Genomic DNA, 19112 nt, shown 5'->3' with positions numbered 1-19112 from the left:
TTTTTACATGCATTTTCATATGTTATTTCAATATTGTATTTCTCTGTTGCCTTACACTTACAGTTGAAACCAGAAGTTTACATACTCTATATAAAAAGACACATATACATATTTTTCTCAATATCTGACATGAAATCAGAATAAACCTTTCCCGTTTTAGGTTAATTAGGATCACCATTACTTACTGCAAAGTCAAAAGTTTACATACATTTCATCAGTATTTGGTGCCATTGCCCTTAAACTGAATGACTTGGATCAAACATTTGGAATATCCTTCCACAAGCTTCTCAGAATAGTTGGTCGGAATTTGGGCCCATTCCTCCTGACAAAGCTTGTGGAACTGATCCAGGTTTGTAGGTCGCCTTGCTCGCACCGGCCTTTTCAGCTTTGCCTTTCTGGTTTCAACTGTACCATCTGGTTCAATCAGCAATAAAACTCCAGGAAAAATGGTGCATTTTTCATATTTAACAATAAAGTAAACCAGTAAAGTCAACATTTTGAGGGAAATATTTGGCCCAATGTACGTTTGAGCTTTGATATTCTCTGCAGCAATTAACTTTATCCTTATTCCACCATATTTTGAATATGTTCGATACTGTTCCAAATGGTCAAACAGTGCTTCTGTTAAAAACTGCATCAATATAATTATTTTTAAGCATTGAAGAGTGCTCTCAAATAATAGCCAATGTGATTTTTTTTCACTGTAAAAGCCTATGTGATGGAAGTCAGATTAAAGGGAACCTGTCACCCCCAAAATCGATGGTGAGGTAAGCTCACCGGCATCAGGGGCTTATCTACAGCATTCTGTAATGCTGTAGATAAGCCCCCGATGTTACCTGAAAGAGGAGAAAAAGACGTTAGATTATACTCACCCAGGGGCGGTCCCGGTGCGGTCAGGTCGGATGGGTGTCTCCGCTCCGCTCTGGCGCCTCCCATCTTCATTCCATGGCGTCCTCTTCGGGTCTTTACGCCGCGGCTCCGGCGCAGGCGTACTTTGTCTGCCCTGTTGAGGGCAGAGCAAAGTACTGCAGTGCGCAGGCGCCGGGCCTCTCTGACCTTTCCGGCGCCTGCGCACTGCAGTACTTTGCTCTGCCCTCAACAGGACAGACAAAGTACGCCTGCCGGAGCCGCGGCGTAAAGACCCGAAGAGGACGTCATGAAATGAAGATGGGAGGCGCCGGAGCGGACCGGAGACACCCATTTGACCAGACCGCACCGGGACCGCCCCTGGGTGAGTATAATCTAACGTCTTTTTCTCCTCTTTCAGGTAACATCGGGGGCTTATCTACAGCATTACAGAATGCTGTAGATAAGCCCCTGATGCCGGTGAGCTTACCTCACCAGCCATTTTGGGGGTGACAGGTTCCCTTTAAAGCGTGAAACTGTAGAGACGCAAGAGAGTAGATTGCTATAGACTTCTCTCACTCCAGCAATGCCAGATCTGTCAGTTTCAGAATGTTTAACATCCATAAACTTTGGGAAAGGGGTTGACAACAAATATAACAAGTCCCTTATTTTTTCTTTTAAAGGTGCGCTGGGGAGATAAAGGTTCTACTGAGGAAGGAGCAAGGTTAGAGAAAGCTAAAAATGCCGTTGTGACAATGCCAGAGGAAGAGGAAATGGGCTTTGCACCTAAACCTGCAAAGCCAAAAAATACCTCACCAGCATCTCAGACAAAATGGTACACTCCAATCAAGGTAAGTTTTTTAAAAAAAATATTTTTTACAGAAAAACAATAGAACATTGGCTTTGGAATTTACAGTCTAAACATCATATGAGTTGTCAGTTTAGAATATACAGCTCTGGCAAAAAATAAGAGATCACCACATCAAAACCCTGTCATGGGCAGCCCAATCTCCAGACCTGAACTCAATTTAAAACCTCTGGAATGTAAACAAGAGGATGATGGATAGTCACAAGCTATCAAACAAAGAAGAACTGCTTCCATTGTTGCGCCAGAAGCCGTGTGAAAGACTGGTGGCAAGCATGCCAAGACACATGAAAGCTGTGATTAAAAATCATGGTTATTCCACAAAATATTGATTTCTGAACTCTTCCGGAGTTAAAACATTAGTATTGTTGTGAACTTGTTTTCTTTGCATTATTTAAGGTCTGAAAGCACTGGATTTTTTTTTTCAATTTTGACCATTTCTCCTTTTCAGAAACAAACAAACAAAATGTATTGCTTGGAAATTCAGTGACATGTTTTCAGAAGTTTATAGACTAAACAAACAATTTACATTTTACTCAAAAATATACCTATAAAGAGAAAAATCAGACAAACTGACAATTTTGCATTGGTCTCTTAATTTTTGCCAGAGCTGTATTCTTGTGAAAATATTCACCAAACTTAGGTCCTATTTAGCACTTTTTTGTATTACTAAAAGGAATTTCCAATATTTATGCATTTATTACTAGTCAAATGTGGACTGATTGTTAAAACAATAAAATTGTTAAACTGTCTTTTTGAGCACATTGGATTATTTTTATTCATTCCTTGTAGTAGTCATATGGAGTGAACATAGACTTGTCAGTATAAATATGTAACAGATTTATCACGGTAATGCTTGTACATTTTTTAGAATGAGTACCGCATATAATCGAGTATAAGCCGAGAATTTCAACCCATTTTTTAAGGCTGAAATTGCCCCTGTCGGCTTATACTCGAGTCATTCCTAGGGGTTGGCAGGGGAGGGGAAGCGGCAGCTGTCTAATAATACTCACCTGCTCCTGGTGCGGTCCCTGCAAGTCCCTGGTTCTCCGGGCGCTGACAGCTTCTTCCTGTATTGAGTGGTCACATGGTACCGCTCATTACAGTAATGAATATGGACCCGACTCCACTCCCATAGGGGTGGAGCCGCATATTTATTACTGTACCGCTCAATACAGGAAGAAGCTGTCAGCGCCCGGAGAACCAGGGACCTGCAGGGACTGCGCGATGAGCAGGTGAGTATAACGGGGGCATATTCACCTGTCCCACGTTCCATCGTCGGCGCCGCACCGTCTTCCGCGTCCTCTGCAGTGACGCTCAGGTCAGAGGTCGCGATGACGCAATTAGTGTGCGCGCCGTCCTCTGCCTGAACAGTCAATGCAGAGGAAGCGGAAGGCACAGCGGCCCTCAGCGGTGGAACCGTAAAGGTGAGTATAGCAAGTGTCGGGGGCCTGAGCGATGAGAGGTGAGTATGTGATTTTTTTTTTTTATCGCAGCAACAGCATATGGGGCAAATATCTCTATGGAGCATCTTATAAGGCCATGTGCAGCATTATATGGGGAAAATATTTCTATGGAGCATCTTATGGGGCCATGTGCAGCATTATATGGGGGCAAATATATCTATGGAGCATCTTATGGGGCCATGTGCAGCGTTATATGGGGGCAAAATCTCTATGGAGCATCTTATGGGGCCATATGCAGCATTATATGGGGGCAAATATCTCTATGGAGCATCTTATGGGGCCATAATCAGTATTTGTGCAGCACTATATGGGGCAAATGTCTGTATGGAGCATCTTATGGGGCCATAATCAGCATTTGTGCAGCATTATATGGGGCAAATGTGTCTATGGAGCATCCTATGGGGCCATAATCAGCATTTGTGCAGCATTATATGGGGCAAATGTCTGTATGGAGCATCTTATGGGGCCATAATCAGCATTTGTGCAGCATTATATGGGGCATATTTTAATATGGAGCATCTTATGGGGCCCATCATAAACTGTATGGAGCATTATATGGGGCGTATTTTGTATGGAGCATTATATGGGGCTCATTATGAACTGTATGGAGCATTATATGGGGCTCCTGATTCAATATGGATATTCAAAAACACTTAACCTACTGATGTCTCAATTAATTTTACTTTTATTGGTACCTATTGTTATTATTCACATTTACCGGTAGCTGCTGCATTTTCCACCCTAGGCTTATACTCGAGTCATTAAGTTTTCCCAGTTTTTTGTGGCAAAATTAGGGGTCTCGGCTTATACTCGGGTCGGCTTATACTCGAGTATATACGGTAACTTTACACCAGCTATTAGCTGGCTTACTTTTAGAGCATTTTCATACCTTAATTAAATTTGGTCCACAGTACAAACACCCTTATCCAACCACATTCCTCTATAAACACTTTCTAAAGTGTGTATTTAGGTGCAATAAATGTCCAAAACATCTAAAAAATTAAGTGCATAGCATGTAATCCAGAAGTCGAGCTCAATTTTGGACAGGATTTGTTTCAAAGTTTTGTTTTTTAATGTTGAAGGTAACATAAGTCCATCAATTTCAACGTATAGTCTAACATGTTGATCTAGAGGAAGGCCCAAACCCCATGGGTTAGATGCTACTTGCCCCATATTAGGGGCAAAACTCCTTCCTGGCTCCACATATGGCAATCAGACTAGTTTCTTAGGTGCACTTTTGTTGGTTAAAATTAGAGATGAGCGAACTTGATTGGAAAACATTCGCAAATTTCAAAGTTAGCACAAACCTAGCACATTTGAATTCATGAGCATTTTCCTCAAAATCGGCAAAATTTGGACAGAGTGCAGTAAATGATGAAGTTGCCACTAAGGCTGTATGCACGCTGTGGCTCTGATTTTACGGTAACATTACCCCCGGTAAGATCGTTACCGTAAGTTAGAATGCTGTGGAGTCACACTGTCAGATGTCAGCATGACCCCACACCTGTGACTGTAACCCGCAGTAAAAGCGTATCACAAGTCACAGACATCGGATGAAGAGAGACTACTACTCTTATTAGCCTATTCCTGCTGTTGCTGATATCAGCCGGCGACTATGCTCAAAGTAAAGATAAAAAAGTTAAAATAAAGAATTACATATTGAAACTAAAATAAAAAAAACAGTATCTACTCACCTTACACTTAATCTTTGAAGGCTTTTGTCTTCTGTAAAAAATAAAAGACACTATTTACTCACTTTAACTCCTTAACCCCGATGCCCATGTCTCCTCGAAAAGAGAAAGAGTAAACCACCATATCCCTCACCTTTCTGCTGTAATCCATACTGTCTCGCGATGATTCAGATCACATGTAGAGCAGTCACATCAGCTGATGCGACTGCTCTAACCCACAGCTGGCAACACACTGACAGGAGCATGTAATCACTCCCGCAGTGTGTAGCGCTAAGCTGTGATGAGAAAGTTCACTAGAGTTCATCAGCTGATGAGCCCCAGTGACCTCACCTACGGCACCTCTGCGTGAGAGAGGTCTCACAGTATGGATTATATCTTCACTTTGGACAGGTGAGGAAAAAGGTTGTTTATTATTTTAATTCATTTGCAGGGCCCATTGGCTTCAGTGGCCTAGGCGATAACGTGCATGTGGTTTAATTTAGTGTCAATAAACAAGTCTGTGTAATTTGTTCAAATAAAGGACTTTATTCTGTGTGTGTGTTTTTCATACAATATCACTATGGGGTTAGTAATGGGGTGTCTTATAGGCTCCTCTACATTACTAACCTCTGGGCTTGATGTCACCGGACAGTACAAGGGAGACATCAACCCCACAAATATGAACCCCACTTGCCAGCTCCACAGGGAAAGTGGGAAGAGCTGGGTAAAACTCCAGAATTGGCGCATGTAATAACGCTATTTTTAAGCTGGCTGGTTATTATCTGTGGCCCCTTACCAACCTGAGATTACCAGCCTCCAGCTGTCAGCTTTAGTTTGGTTGTTGTCAAAAATGGGGGCTATCCCACACCGTTTTTTAAATTATTTATTTAAATAATTTAAAAGAATAATGTTGTCATGATCCGTTCCAGGGTTTATTAGCGTCTGCCCTTTTTTCTGGACGGATCATGTCAAGGGTTAACTGTGCTCTGCCTCATTCTGGGTTCAGGTTTGCTATTTAGCTCCCATGAATCTTGCTGACAGTGTCAGCTATAGTTCTGTCTTCGGCGTGTTAACCTGACCCTGCTGGTAGCTTTTGATTTGCCCTGCTGTGAACCCTGACTTGTCCTGTGTCTGTTTACTCCCTCTGTCTGCCCTTTTCCCAGTGTTTCTCTGTCTGTTTGTCTGCTTGATTCTCCGGTTCTAATCCCCTGGCTTGGTTTTTTACGCTGTTGCTGTTTGTCCTTTTTGTACCGTATATTGCCCGTTCTGGTTTACTGATCTCTGGCTACGTTCTGACTATCCATCTGTCTTATCCTATAACACTGTCGTGCTATCTCGTACTTTTGACTCGGCTTGCCTGACCACTCTCTCGCCACTTGGTGGCGTCTGTTCTGCTGTCCTGTGTGTGCAGTCTTACTTTCCTCTCTAGCTCCTCCCGGTGGAGGTTGCACTGTACTGCACTGCAGCAGCCTGACAAATGTGAGACCTCTCAATTCTTGATAACCAGCCATTATAAAGCTTACAGCTGAGGGTTACAGCCCACAGCTGTCAGTTTTGCCTGGTTGGTTATCAAAAATACAGGGGAACCCACGTCACTTTTTTAAAACATTATTTGTTTATAACGCAATTGATGGGTCAATTGATGCCACTTTTTCTGGTGTCTGCCCCTAATTTGAGCTGTTTTGACAGCTTTTAGACCCCCTTAAGGTGCTATCTGTGCATTTGGTTTTGCCTCACATTGAATTCAGTGGTTTTCGTTTATGTTGGGCAAACATCGGGAAGTTCGGCGAACATAGCTGAACCGAACCTTAAAAGGTTCGCTCATCTCTAGTTAAAATCCACCACTGAGTAAATTTACACTTCACGTAGAGTAAGGAATTCAACCTCTGTGTTGAAGGGATGGTCAAAAAATATTAATTTCAATTCTAAATGACTATTGTAATTATCTAATTGTTTTTCTAATATACTGTAATGAAAAAGCGTCCCCATCATTTCCTCTATAATCAGTCTAATTGCTTTACTTTATTTTTTCCCTACTTCCTTTTTGATTACATTTTGTTTGAGAATCCCCAGTGCATGCTGGTGGTGGTCTCTGCTGCTGCCTCTGTCCCAACCCTGAAACAAAGCGTCATCAGTGACATCCGTTTCAGGGTCTGGGTTTGTCCCTGCTCTACTGAGCGTTGGTCATCAATTCCAATGTATTTGCAGTACAAGCTCCCTTGCATTGTGCAATATTCAATATCAATGCATAGTTACAGTGTAATCCCTCGCCAGCTGTAATGAGAAGTGATGAGCCAGTAAGAGAGTGCACTGCTATGGAGAACATGACAAGTAAATACCTGTTCCTCCTCTCAAGTGATGTCTGTTTTTTAAAAAAGCAATTAGATTATTAAAATAAATAGATAGACATTTACAATTAAAATCAATATTAGTTTTGGACTACCTCTTTGATGAGATTTCTAAGACCTAACCGACAAAACCCTGTTTCAGTTAAGGAGATGATACCTATGTTAATGTGTCCACTCTTCAAAAAACAATGAACAGAAATGGTGATAATGGAAGGACACCACAGATGAAGCTTTTGCAATTCACAAAGAACACTTTGTCCCATCACAAGTTTGCATGAGCTCTTTCGGTTTTGCAATACTTTAAGTAAAAATGCAACTTTTTAGTGAAAAATGCATAAGTCTGTGTTTGCAGGAAAAACAACATTGTACATTAACACTAAATCCTTATCCCAACTGTGAAGAATGGCTGAGGGAATATTATGGTTTGTGGATATTTTGTTCTCTCAGAGCCTCCATGCATTCAGAGGTTAATCAAACATTTTAGAGGAGATTGTAAAGGGAGCAGTCCATGACCTCAAGCTCAGTAGACTTGCTTGATGCAATAAGACTTTGTCCAAAAGATAAAAAGCAAATTACTTAAAAAAATGGTTAAAAAGATTAATATTTTATGTTTTGGAATGGTCAAGTCAGAGTTACGACTTCAGTGAAAATAAGCATGGCACTTCGGGACACCATGTGCACAAGTGGGATCCTTGGACTGGAGCGCTTCCAGTCTAGTCGGTGGATGCCACAGACATACACACAGCGCAGTTTTTCTAACATCTAGATGACTGGTGAAGATCTTGTGTTGACCCAAGCATCTTTATTTTGTTTCTGGATATTCCACACCTAATAAATAATTCATATTAAGCATATTGATTGAGTGCCAAGTGTTTTTACAAATCAGAGTTATGACTTTAGACCTATTGCAGTTCGGTAACTATATCTAAAAACTGATGTGCTTGCAAGGCATCCTGGAAATATTGGTGACCTAAAACATATTTGCAAGGAGGAATGGTCCTTCAACATTCCTTTGTAATGTTCTCTAAATTGTATTTGAAGCTACAGGAAATGTTTAAAAATAATTACTGCAGGTTCTCAAGCTGAAAGGTTCATACCCTTTTTCTCACTGCACCGTTAACTCAATGTGCTCAACAAATCACATGAACTGTTTGGTATAAGTTTAATCATATCATCCTTGCCCATAATTGTGACTAAGGGTACCGTCTCACAAAACGATTTACCAACGATCACGACCAGCGATACGACCTGGCCGTGATCGTTAGTAAGTCGTTGTGTGGTCGCTGGGGAGCTGTCACACAGACAGCTCTCCAGCGACCAACGATGCCGAGGTCCCCGGGTAACCAGGGTAAACTTCGGGTTACTAAGCGCAGGGCCGCGCTTAGTAACCCGATGTTTACCCTGGTTACCGTCGTAAATGTTAAAAAAAACAAACACTACATACTCACATTCCGGTGTCCGTCAGGTCCCTTGCCGTCTACTTCCCGCACTGACTGACTGCCGGCCGTAAAGTGAAAGCAGATGACAGCGGTGACGTCACCGCTGTGCTCTGCTTTCACTTTACGGCCGGCAGTCAGTCAGTGCAGGAAGCAGACGGCAAGGGACCTGACGGACACCGGAATGTGAGTATGTACTCTTTGGTTTTTTTTACATTTACGACAGTAACCAGGGTAAACATCGGGTTACTAAGCGCGGCCCTGCGCTTAGTAACCCGATGTTTACCCTGGTTACAAGCGAACGCATCGTTGGATCGGTGTCACACACACCGATCCAACGATGACAGCGGGAGATCCAGCGACGAAAGAAAGTTCCAAACGATCTGCTACGACGTACGATTCTCAGCAGGGTCCCTGATCGCTGCTGCGTGTCAGACACAGCGATATCGTATGGATATCGCTGGAACGTCACGGATCGTGCCGTCGTAGCGACAAAAGTGCCACTGTGAGATGGTACCCTTAAATAACAATCAGACCACATTTTACAAATAATTTATGCAATAATTCAGGTAAGTCCTAAGGGTTCACTTACCTTTTATGTACTGTAACTGTTTATGGCTAGTTTATTGCCACAAGGTGCCATTAGAATATATGGGTAAAACTAAAGTTGAATATGTTTCTTTAAGGGTCGACTTGATGCATTGTGGGCTCTGTTACGAAGACAGTTTGATCGTGTGTCCTTAATGCGTCCTCAACAAGGAGACGAGGTAATTTTTGTATTATCAAACTAAAGTAGTTAATTTTTTCCCAAAAAAATGTGTTGTGCTATTATCTCTGTATATACTAGTCATTATTGCTTACTTTTACAAAGAATGTCCACAAAGAAGGCTGAAAAAGTATAGGAAGTACGTTTCCTTCAGTCACAAGGCTTGAGTTATTGTTAGTGATCAGAGATGAACGAACCTGAATGAGAGAAAGAGACAGGCAGACAGCCTTTTGCAGCCACCTAGCCCGATACTACGACCAGTTTACAGCACTGAAGTGCTGTTATCCTAGCCATCTTTGTACTTTAAGTTTGCTAGAACCAGGCAAACCTTAAGGCCCCGTCTCACTAAGCGATTTACCAACGATCACGACCAGCGATACGACCTGGCCGTGATCGTTGGTAAGTCGTTGTGTGGTCGCTGGGGAGCTGTCACACAGACCGCTCTCTCCAGCGACCAACGATCAGGGGAACGACTTCGGCATCGCTGAAACTGTCTTCAACGATGCCGAAGTCCCCCTGCAGCACCCGGGTAACCAGGGTAAACATCGGGTTACTAAGTGCAGGGCCGCGCTTAGTAACCCGATGTTTACCCTGGTTACCAAAAAAAACAAACACTACATACTCGCCTTTCGGTGTCCAGGTCCCTTGCCGTCTGCTTCCTGCTCTGACTGAGATCCGGCCGTACAGTGAGAGCAGAGCGCAGCGGTGACGTCACTGCTGTGCTCTCACTTCTCACTGTACGGCCGGCAGTCAGTGAGAGCAGGAAGCAGACGGCAAGGGACCTGGACACCGAAAGGCGAGTATGTACTGTTTGTTTTTTTTGGTAACCAGGGTAAACATCGGGTTACTAAGCGCGGCCCTGCGCTTAGTAACCCGATGTTTACCCTGGTTACCAGTGAAGACATCGCTGGATCGGTGTCACACACACCGATTCAGCGATGTCAGCGGGGCCTCAACGACCAAAAAAAGGTCCAGGCCATTCCGACACGACCAGCGATCTCGCAGCAGGGGCCTGATCGCTGGTACGTGTCACACATAGCGAGATCGCTATGGAGGTCGCTGTTGCGTCACAAAACTTGTGACTCAGCAGCGATCTCGCTATGTGAGACGGGGCCTTTAGCATCCATGGGTCCGCTCATCCCTATTAGTAATCATTTTATCCCATTTATCCATTACTCTTCTTTGTCTGACCATTATTTCACCCTCTGGCCAAGCATTCATGTTTCTGCCAGACACCTTGGGTGGTGGCTTATCTTATTTCAGAATACATTTTTGATAAATTTAGATTTCTGTTTTCTACTACATTAGGTCTGAAGCTCTCATACCCATTAGACTTCAGACCTATGTACATGTCAGCTGTTCCAGCTTAAATCAGCGGGTTGCCCAGACTTCTCTGTATGGGGGCTTATAGTATTTTAATAGTTCCCTTTTGTTTATTTGCTGCAGTATACTGTGTGGCTGTCATAAGTTGCATTTAAATGCAGACATATGTAGTACAAAATGCCAAATGACTTTCCGCAAAAACTGTTCTTTTATATTATGTTTTTCCCTGTCGAACTAAAGCATGCTCTTTGTAGACATTTCAGACTGTTCTACAAAAGTCATGTAAGCAGCAGGGTGGTGGTAGCATTCTCAGGGTACCGTAGACTTGAAAGGGAGGCTGTGGGATCTGTCATGATTTGGCAGAGAAAGGAAAGAAAACTAACTGGCAACATTTCAAATACCTTGAGATACTGATAAGTACGGATGGGTATGACTTCGGAGTGTCACTCGTTTGATGAGAGAAATAAACTTTCTCTAATAGAAAGTTCTATGCTAAGAGTCCTTTTTCATTATTTATTGAATCATAAAAAGTTGCTACCGTTTTCCTTTATTGTAACTTTTTCCTTCTTTTGTACACAATGGTGTGAAATGCTGTTAGACTAAATATTTTCATAACAAATATTTACATAGAGATGGATGCAAAAATGCAGACATCTATTTATTTAATGCACTCATTAATGAACTCGAGTAATATTGGAAGCTTCACTATCGTGTATCAAAGGCTTCACACATCGCGCTCCCCTCCACGTCCATGCGCTCTCCCTCTGCTGTCTACTAGTTTTGAGTGTGGCCCAGTATTTGAGAAGGCCGCACACAGTCAAAGTTAGAAATCAGGAGAAAGGGCTTTGATTGTGGTTACAATTCCTGAGAGTCATACATTTTTCAGCTGGCAAACCGCAAGGTTATGGAAGCTGATACAGGTGCGAGCTAGCAGGTTGTCTCTGACATCTGTTCAGAGCAGTGGCGTGGGTCTTCACCAGCCTGCAGCGAGGCTGCTGGATTGTCAGCAGATGTAGTTAAGAGTGGCAGAACAGTTTTGGTCTCACACTTGCTGCCTGGGGGGTTTAAACACCAAAGGTAAAGAGGGGGTGGACACAGCTGCACTCCCAAACTTGCCTGAGGCACAAATAAAGAGATCTAATATAGTTTGACTCTGTTGTGGAGAGGAGACTAGGACAGAAAGCCACTTCAGAGGCAACTTAACGCAACAACATCTGCCGCCAAGTTTCCAGGGAGTGACAGGGGACAGCAGGTACAGATCGAAGTCCCAACGTAAACAGCCTCCATTAAGCCATGAACTCTTTTGATGGATTTCCATCAAACATGCCGGAGTCCGCAGCAGGAGTCGGTATTGTTTTCAAAGCAGTGTTTGTTTTATGCACTAACAAGGTAATTTATAAATGATGCATTATCAGGAACTTTTTCTTATGTGAAAGGGACTGAGATTGAAAAGAGTACAGAAAAGTAAGAAAGTAATTCAATACGCCTGTCATGATTCAAGTCTCTGCAGAGCCATTCTCCATTTGAGGTCACATTCACCTTCAGGTTATATTACTCCAATGAACTATTCATTGCCTAAATACTCATGCATCAATTTTGATAGATTTCTCAGTTGAAGCACTGTTTTACGTTTTCACATCGAATTGCGCAAATTGCAAACAGTCAGATGACATATTCCTAATAAGAAAAATGCAGAGCTTCATTCTGATACAAACAACCAAGCATGTATACAACTGGTACAGAAACCATATTGGAACTTTATACACTTTACTTTTGTAGTAAGCACTTCATCATATGTTTTAAATCAAAAGAGCAGCAATTTAATAGCAAGATTCCCTTATAATGGTCTGCAAATAAATTCTTATATTTCCATTATCAGAAAGTTTTGAGTCTATTGGTAAATTCATGATCAATTCAGATAACACATTATAAATGTGTAGCAAATTCTCATTCAGAGGCATGCATGCACAGTAAATAAAAGCATGGCAGCGTGGTGGCTCAGTGGTTAATAATGTTGCATTGCAGTACTGGGGTCCTGGGTTCAAATCCCACCAAGGACAACATCTACAAGGCGTTTGTATGTTCTGCTCATGTTTCCTCTGGGTTCTTCGGTTTCCTCCCAATCTACAAAGACATACTGAGAGTAAGTTTATATTGTGAGCCCCAATGGGGACAGCGATGACAATATCTGTAAAGCGCTGCAGAATATGATGGCGCTACATAAGTAAGCATAGTAAAAAGAAATCTGAGCCTGCTGATTTTGGCAGGACCTGCTGACCATGTCATATATATGAAGTTTTCCCATCTGTTAAGAGAGAGAAGGATTGGGTCATTTTAAGGATCAATCTTTTTGTTTTCTGTTGAGATAAGCTGCTGCCAGATAGCTCTGGCAGTAGCTTTCGCCTTTTTCCTCGATGAAAAGACATGAACAGTCAGTTGGGCCTAGTGCTTCTAATATGTATGGGGAGTCTAGAGAGTTTCTTTCTGCTGACAGATATCTTATGTTTATGTCCTTTAAATGAAGCAAGCTATATATCATCAACCAAATCTGGGAAAATGAAACAGTTGTGCTGGGCAGTTTTGTCTACATTCTCTTATCTACAACAAGTGTCGAAGATTATATCAATATTTTGTTTTACAAAGTGATACAATAATGGTAGTAACCAATAATCAATACATGTTATGACTTTACAGAATCGAGCTTTGAAAAAAGTTTTTCAATAATATAAAAAAGACTTGATAGCAGGAAATGTGAAAAAGTAAAAAAAACAACAACAATACTCCTCTGATAAATGCCCCGCTGCATTACTACTGCCAGTCGCTTGATCCCTGCAATCAACCATTGATCTCAAGGATCTTGTGCATGACATTCAATCATTACCTTTGAATGTAGTGATTGGCTGCACATTTGAGCATTTACACAGAATGTCATCATAGCATTTAAGTTCTCAAAGACTGACAGGGACTACAAGAGTATGAGCGCTTAAGAAATGGGTATTTAAAGGGAATTTTGTCCGGTCTTCTGATAAAAGTCTGCAGTCACTCTATGTAACTGCAGACTTCTCAATCCTGACTGTGTGTGGTGTGCACACTGTCAGAATTGACCACGGGTAGACACATGACTGCGAGTATGCGATTTGCATAGTTCTTGCCACATTTCTAGCTTTTCTCAATACAAGTGAACTGAGAAAAGCCGAGTTTGTTCAGTTGGCACGTGACCACATGTATGAAAATAACATACTCGTCACATGACCTATAGCCCTCACCGCCAATGCGAGTGAGTCCTGACAGCGTGTGCACCACATGCTGTCAGGGATTCAGAAGTTTGCTGTCACATAGAGTGACTGCAGACTTTTATCAGAAGCCTGGACAACCCCTTTAACAGATGAGTAATGAGCGTTGAATTATTTTCTTACACGTTTTCTACCATGAGGCAAATTTTTGAAAAAAACTTTTTGTTTCTAGTAATATGACAATTGATAATTTAATAAGATATAGATTTAGCAATGTATCAATAAAGATATGTACCTACTACTGCTGCCAGTGTATAATTTGCGCAACACTCAAAAATATTTTCCTAAATGTAGCTGACATTATTGAGGCTTCAATGAGTTAAGATTTCCAGCGCAAATATACCCCAATACTTAATCTGAGCATAGGATCAATCACAATCACACTGGTAATTTTTCTGAAATTTTAGACAATGCGATAATCGACCTCACTTAGCATTTTTTAGTTATCCATTGTCCCAAATCTTCAGGAACTATTAGCTTTGTCTGCGTTCTACATCTAATTGGCATACAGTATTTTAAGAAATTTCTTCTTTGCCTAGCTCAAGCAAGTTTACACAAAGGGTATATACTTTAGGGTATGGGACCGCAAATTTATGTTCACTTTGAGCCACATTGAACTTTGCTTGATAGTTGTCAACTACATTCAACTCAAAAATAGAGGTAAGATATAATAAACGTGAAATAAATGAATTGTCAGTATTTACAGATGAATATAATAATGATTGCAAATTGTCTCTTCAGAGAGGAAGATGACTAGAACTCTAGTGCCACCTATTGGAAGTAGCAATCCTAACAGTCATTGTCAACCCTTTAACGAGCCTTGTCACATGACTTAGGATAAAAGCCAAACCAGAATCTCAATTTGCAGACACTGTGTTTCGGGGTACTGCCCCTCGTCAGTGCAAAGTGGAGATCTGGTTTGGCTTATTGAGAGGCGTCTGACCGGGATCCAAGAAGTATAGTTTCTCCTAGCGGAGAGTGACATGTTAAGCATGTCGAGGTGAGGAGACCTAAAGCCACAATGCTCCTCTGGGAAATATGCAAATTGTCTCTTCAGAGAGTAAGAGGACTAGAACTCTAGTGCCACCTATTGGAAGTAGCAGTCCTAACAGTCTTTAACGAGCCTTGTCACATTATCGCATTTTTTTAAATTTCAGAAAAGTTGTGATTGATCCTATGCTCAGATTAAGTATTGGGGTATATTTGCACTGGAAATCTTAACTCATTGAAGCCTCAATAATCTCAGCTACATTTAGGAAAATATCTTTGAGTATTGTGCAAATTATACACTGGCAGCAGTAGTAGGTACATATCTTTATTGATACGTTGCTAAATGCATAGCTTTCTAAATTATCAATTGTCATATTACTAGAAACAAAAAAAAAATTTCAAAAATTTGATTGGCACTTTTGGAGAGTTGGAAAAGTGGGATTGCAAAAAATGTGATGACAGGTAGGTTTTATTTGGCCAAACGGTAGCCTTGCCACAGCCCATTGTGAATGATTACTTGTTTGTAAAATACCAAAAGCAGCTGGCGCACTCACTAAATACATATCAATGCCAAAAGTAGTGGGGGTGCAAAAACAAGTGGCTAATGCAATGTCACTGAAACAAGAAGAAAAAGAAGCCACTGAACAATTATTCGCACACCACCCATGATAAATATCAAAAAGGAAACACTTTTTTGGTATTAAAAACAATTAAAAACAATACAGAAACATACTCCCCCCATCAAGTCCATTAAAGAATGACGGCTGCAAAGAAGACATACAACATACTAAATGGTAAGCATGAAAAAATACCATGAAATAACATACTGCGAAAATGAGTCAGGAACCGAATACTAGTGAGTAGAGCACCCTGATGTGAAGAGCACACACCCCATATGCCCCCAAAAAACAAGGAGGGGAGGGGAAGTAAAAGCACAACCCACTCCTATAAGTATCCCTGATAGACCAGGATGAATTCAAGGTCTAACACAGTGGCCAGTCAAGCATATAATGATGCAGTATATCCCCAGCTCACCCAGAGCACGGGTGAGAGGCCAGGAAGATCCCATGTAAAACACTGACCCAAAGAACCACAGTAAATGAACGGTTACCATAAGATCACCTATAATAAGGATAGTAACCAAGCAGCCAAATGAGAAGCAGGACCGAGAGGCAGGAGATCCCAACGCGTATCGCGGTTACAAGGACCGCTTCGTCAGGGGAAGGGATTACTTGTTTGTAAATTACAATCAACCCAAATGGTCAAAATTGACGACTTAGGCTAGCTTATATCTCGTGTATGGAAGTTTAACACCAGTTGTAAAAGATTTGATCAATAATGGCAACTCTTTTTGCATTTTTTGGGAATTTCAGTCTTCAGTTTTTGCATTTGATTGAACGAGAGATTCATATGTATCTTTTTAAGATATTGCCATTAGTTTCTATAGGGGACAAGCATGTATATTTTCCTGTATGTAATACATAATGTTAGTGCTCTCTAACATCTCAATATTAAAGGGATGGTCTGATACCTATACAACCCATTCTATCATTAAACCTCAACCACTTCTGTAATTTGCTTTATTGTACTACTTTTCTCCCTATACTGCTAATCTCTATATCCCCTTTTTTTTCTTTATTTTTTGTTACATTTTGTTGAGGGGATTTGCAAAGGGAGGAGGCCCTGCAGTCACAGGGAAAGGAATGGTGTTGATAGAAGCAGGGACTATGGTGGTGATCTAGTTATCACCCCTTGACCTGTTTCATCATCGGGGGTCAACAGTGACAAGGATTAGGTAAATGTCTGAACCTTGGCCCCCTGATGGCATCCTGTTTCAGGGAAGGAAGTGAAGGGAAGTTAGTGGAGGACCATCCTACTGTGATGTTCTGTTTGACACTCCTGTTGTGAATTTACCTTTTTGGCTCCCTCTAGTGGTTACTAGTGATTTGACTCTGGGAATGTCTGCCATTCCTTGTATGCTCACCTGGGTCGTTAGGTCAGGGGTGTTGCTATATAAGCTCCCTGGACCTTCAGTTCAATGCCTGGCAACGTTGTAATCAGAGCTAATCTGTTGTGCTCTTGTCTACTGATCCTGGTTCCTGCTAGATTAAGCTAAGTCTGCTTTCTTGCTTTTTGCTATTTGTTTTTGTTTGCATTTTTGTCCAGCTTGTACATAATCTGTATCCTAACCTTGCTGGAAGCTCTAGGGAGGCTGGAGTTCTCCCCCCGGACCGTTAGACAGTTCGGGGGTTCTTGAATTTCCAGTGTGGATTTTTGATAGGGTTTTTGTTGACCATATAAGTTATCTTACTACATTCTGCTATTAGTAAGTGGGCCTCTCTTTGCTAAACCTAGTTCATCTCTGTGTTTGTCATTTCCTCTTACCTCACCGTTATTATTTGTGGGGGGCTTGTATCCAACTTTTGGGGTCTATTCTCTGGAGGCAAGAGAGGTCTTTGTTTTCCTCTTCTAGGGGTAGTTAGTCCTCCGGCTGGCGCGAGACATCTAGCGACCAACGTAGGCATGTTCCCCGGCTACTTCTAGTGTTGGCGTTAGGAGTAGATATATGGTCAACCCAGTTACCACTGCCCTATGAGCTGGATTTTTGTACTTTGCAGACTTACTTGTTCCTCTGAGACCCTCGCCATTGGGGTCATAACAGTTTGCCAGGCCAGTATTAAATGTTAAATGCATTGCAGAAGCGGGATTATAAGAAAGAAAATTCTGAGGTTTTTTTTCTCTTTCTCATTTTTTTTTCTTTTCCCCTTTACCTCTGAGTGGCTTGTGTTTGCTGCAGACATGAATGTCCAGACCTTGATTACAGGTGTGGACCAGCTTACTGCTCGTGTGCAGGGCATACAAGATTATGTTATCAGAAATCCTATGTCAGAACCTAAGATACCGATTCCTGAACTGTTTTCCGGAGACCGATTTAAATTTAGAAATTTCAGGAATAATTGTAAATTGTTTTTGTCCCTGAGACCCTGTTCATCTGGAGACTCCGCTCAGCAAGTGAAAATTGTTATTTCTTTTTTAAGGGGCGACCCTCAGGATTGGGCCTTCTCGCTGGCGCCAGGAGATCCGGCATTGGCTGATATTGATGCGTTTTTTCTGGCGCTCGGTTTGCTTTATGAGGAACCCAATCTTGAGATTCAGGCAGAAAAAGCCTTGCTGGCTATGTCTCAGGGCCAGGACGAGGCTGAAGTGTATTGCCAAAAATTTCGGAAATGGTCCGTGCTGACCCAGTGGAACGAGTGTGCATTGGCTGCAAATTTCAGAAATGGCCTTTCTGAAGCCATTAAGAATGTGATGGTGGGTTTTCCCATTCCCACAGGTCTGAATGATTCCATGGCCCTGGCAATTCAAATCGATCGGCGGTTGCGGGAGCGCAAAACCGCAAATTCCCTCATGGTGTTGTCTGAACAGGCACCTGATTTAATGCAATGTGATAGAATCCTGACTAGAAATGAGCGGAAAATTCATAGACGCCAGAATGGCTTGTGTTACTACTGTGGTGATTCTACACATGTTATCTCAGCATGCTCTAAACGTCTTACTAGGGTTGTTAGTCCTGTCGCCATTGGTAATTTGCAACCTAAATTTATTCTATCTGTAACTTTGATTTGCTCACTGTCATCGTATCCTGTCATGGCGTTTGTAGACTCAGGTGCTGCCCTGAGTCTGATGGATCTGTCATTTGCCAAGCGCTGCGGTTTTGTTCTGGAGCCATTAGAAAATCCTATCCCTCTTAGGGGTATTGATGCTACGCCTTTGGCAAAAAATAAACCGCAGTTTTGGACACAGGTTACCATGTGCATGACTCCCGAACATCGGGAGGTGATACGTTTTCTTGTTCTGCATAAGATGCATGATTTGGTTGTTTTGGGTTTGCCATGGTTACAGACCCATAATCCAGTCTTGGACTGGAAGGCAATGTCGGTGTCAAGTTGGGGCTGCCATGGAATTCATGAAGATTCCCTGCCCTTGTCTATTGCTTCTTCTACGCCTTCGGAAGTTCCGGCGTATTTGTCTGATTATCAGGATGTCTTCAGCGAGTCTAAGTCCAGTGCACTGCCTCCTCATAGGGAATGTGACTGTGCAATAGATTT

The 19112-nt window shown here is 41.9% G+C and overlaps 1 protein-coding gene across 1 annotated transcript in view; it reads left to right on the top strand.

Moving 5' to 3' along the window:
• The window catches only part of ANTXR2 (ANTXR cell adhesion molecule 2), a 280690-nt gene that overhangs the window by 171816 nt on the left and 89762 nt on the right, over window positions 1-19112 (top strand). Inside the window, exons 16-17 of the mRNA XM_077274548.1 lie at window positions 1530-1697; window positions 9318-9398. Of these exons, the coding sequence (XP_077130663.1) occupies window positions 1530-1697; window positions 9318-9398 (249 nt within the window). The remainder of the gene's footprint in view (window positions 1-1529; window positions 1698-9317; window positions 9399-19112) is intronic.

Source organism: Ranitomeya variabilis, chromosome 1, assembly GCF_051348905.1.
Source record: "Ranitomeya variabilis isolate aRanVar5 chromosome 1, aRanVar5.hap1, whole genome shotgun sequence".
In the NCBI taxonomy this organism is placed as follows: domain Eukaryota; kingdom Metazoa; phylum Chordata; class Amphibia; order Anura; family Dendrobatidae; genus Ranitomeya; species Ranitomeya variabilis.
This window is presented reverse-complemented; position numbering and strand designations above follow the sequence as displayed.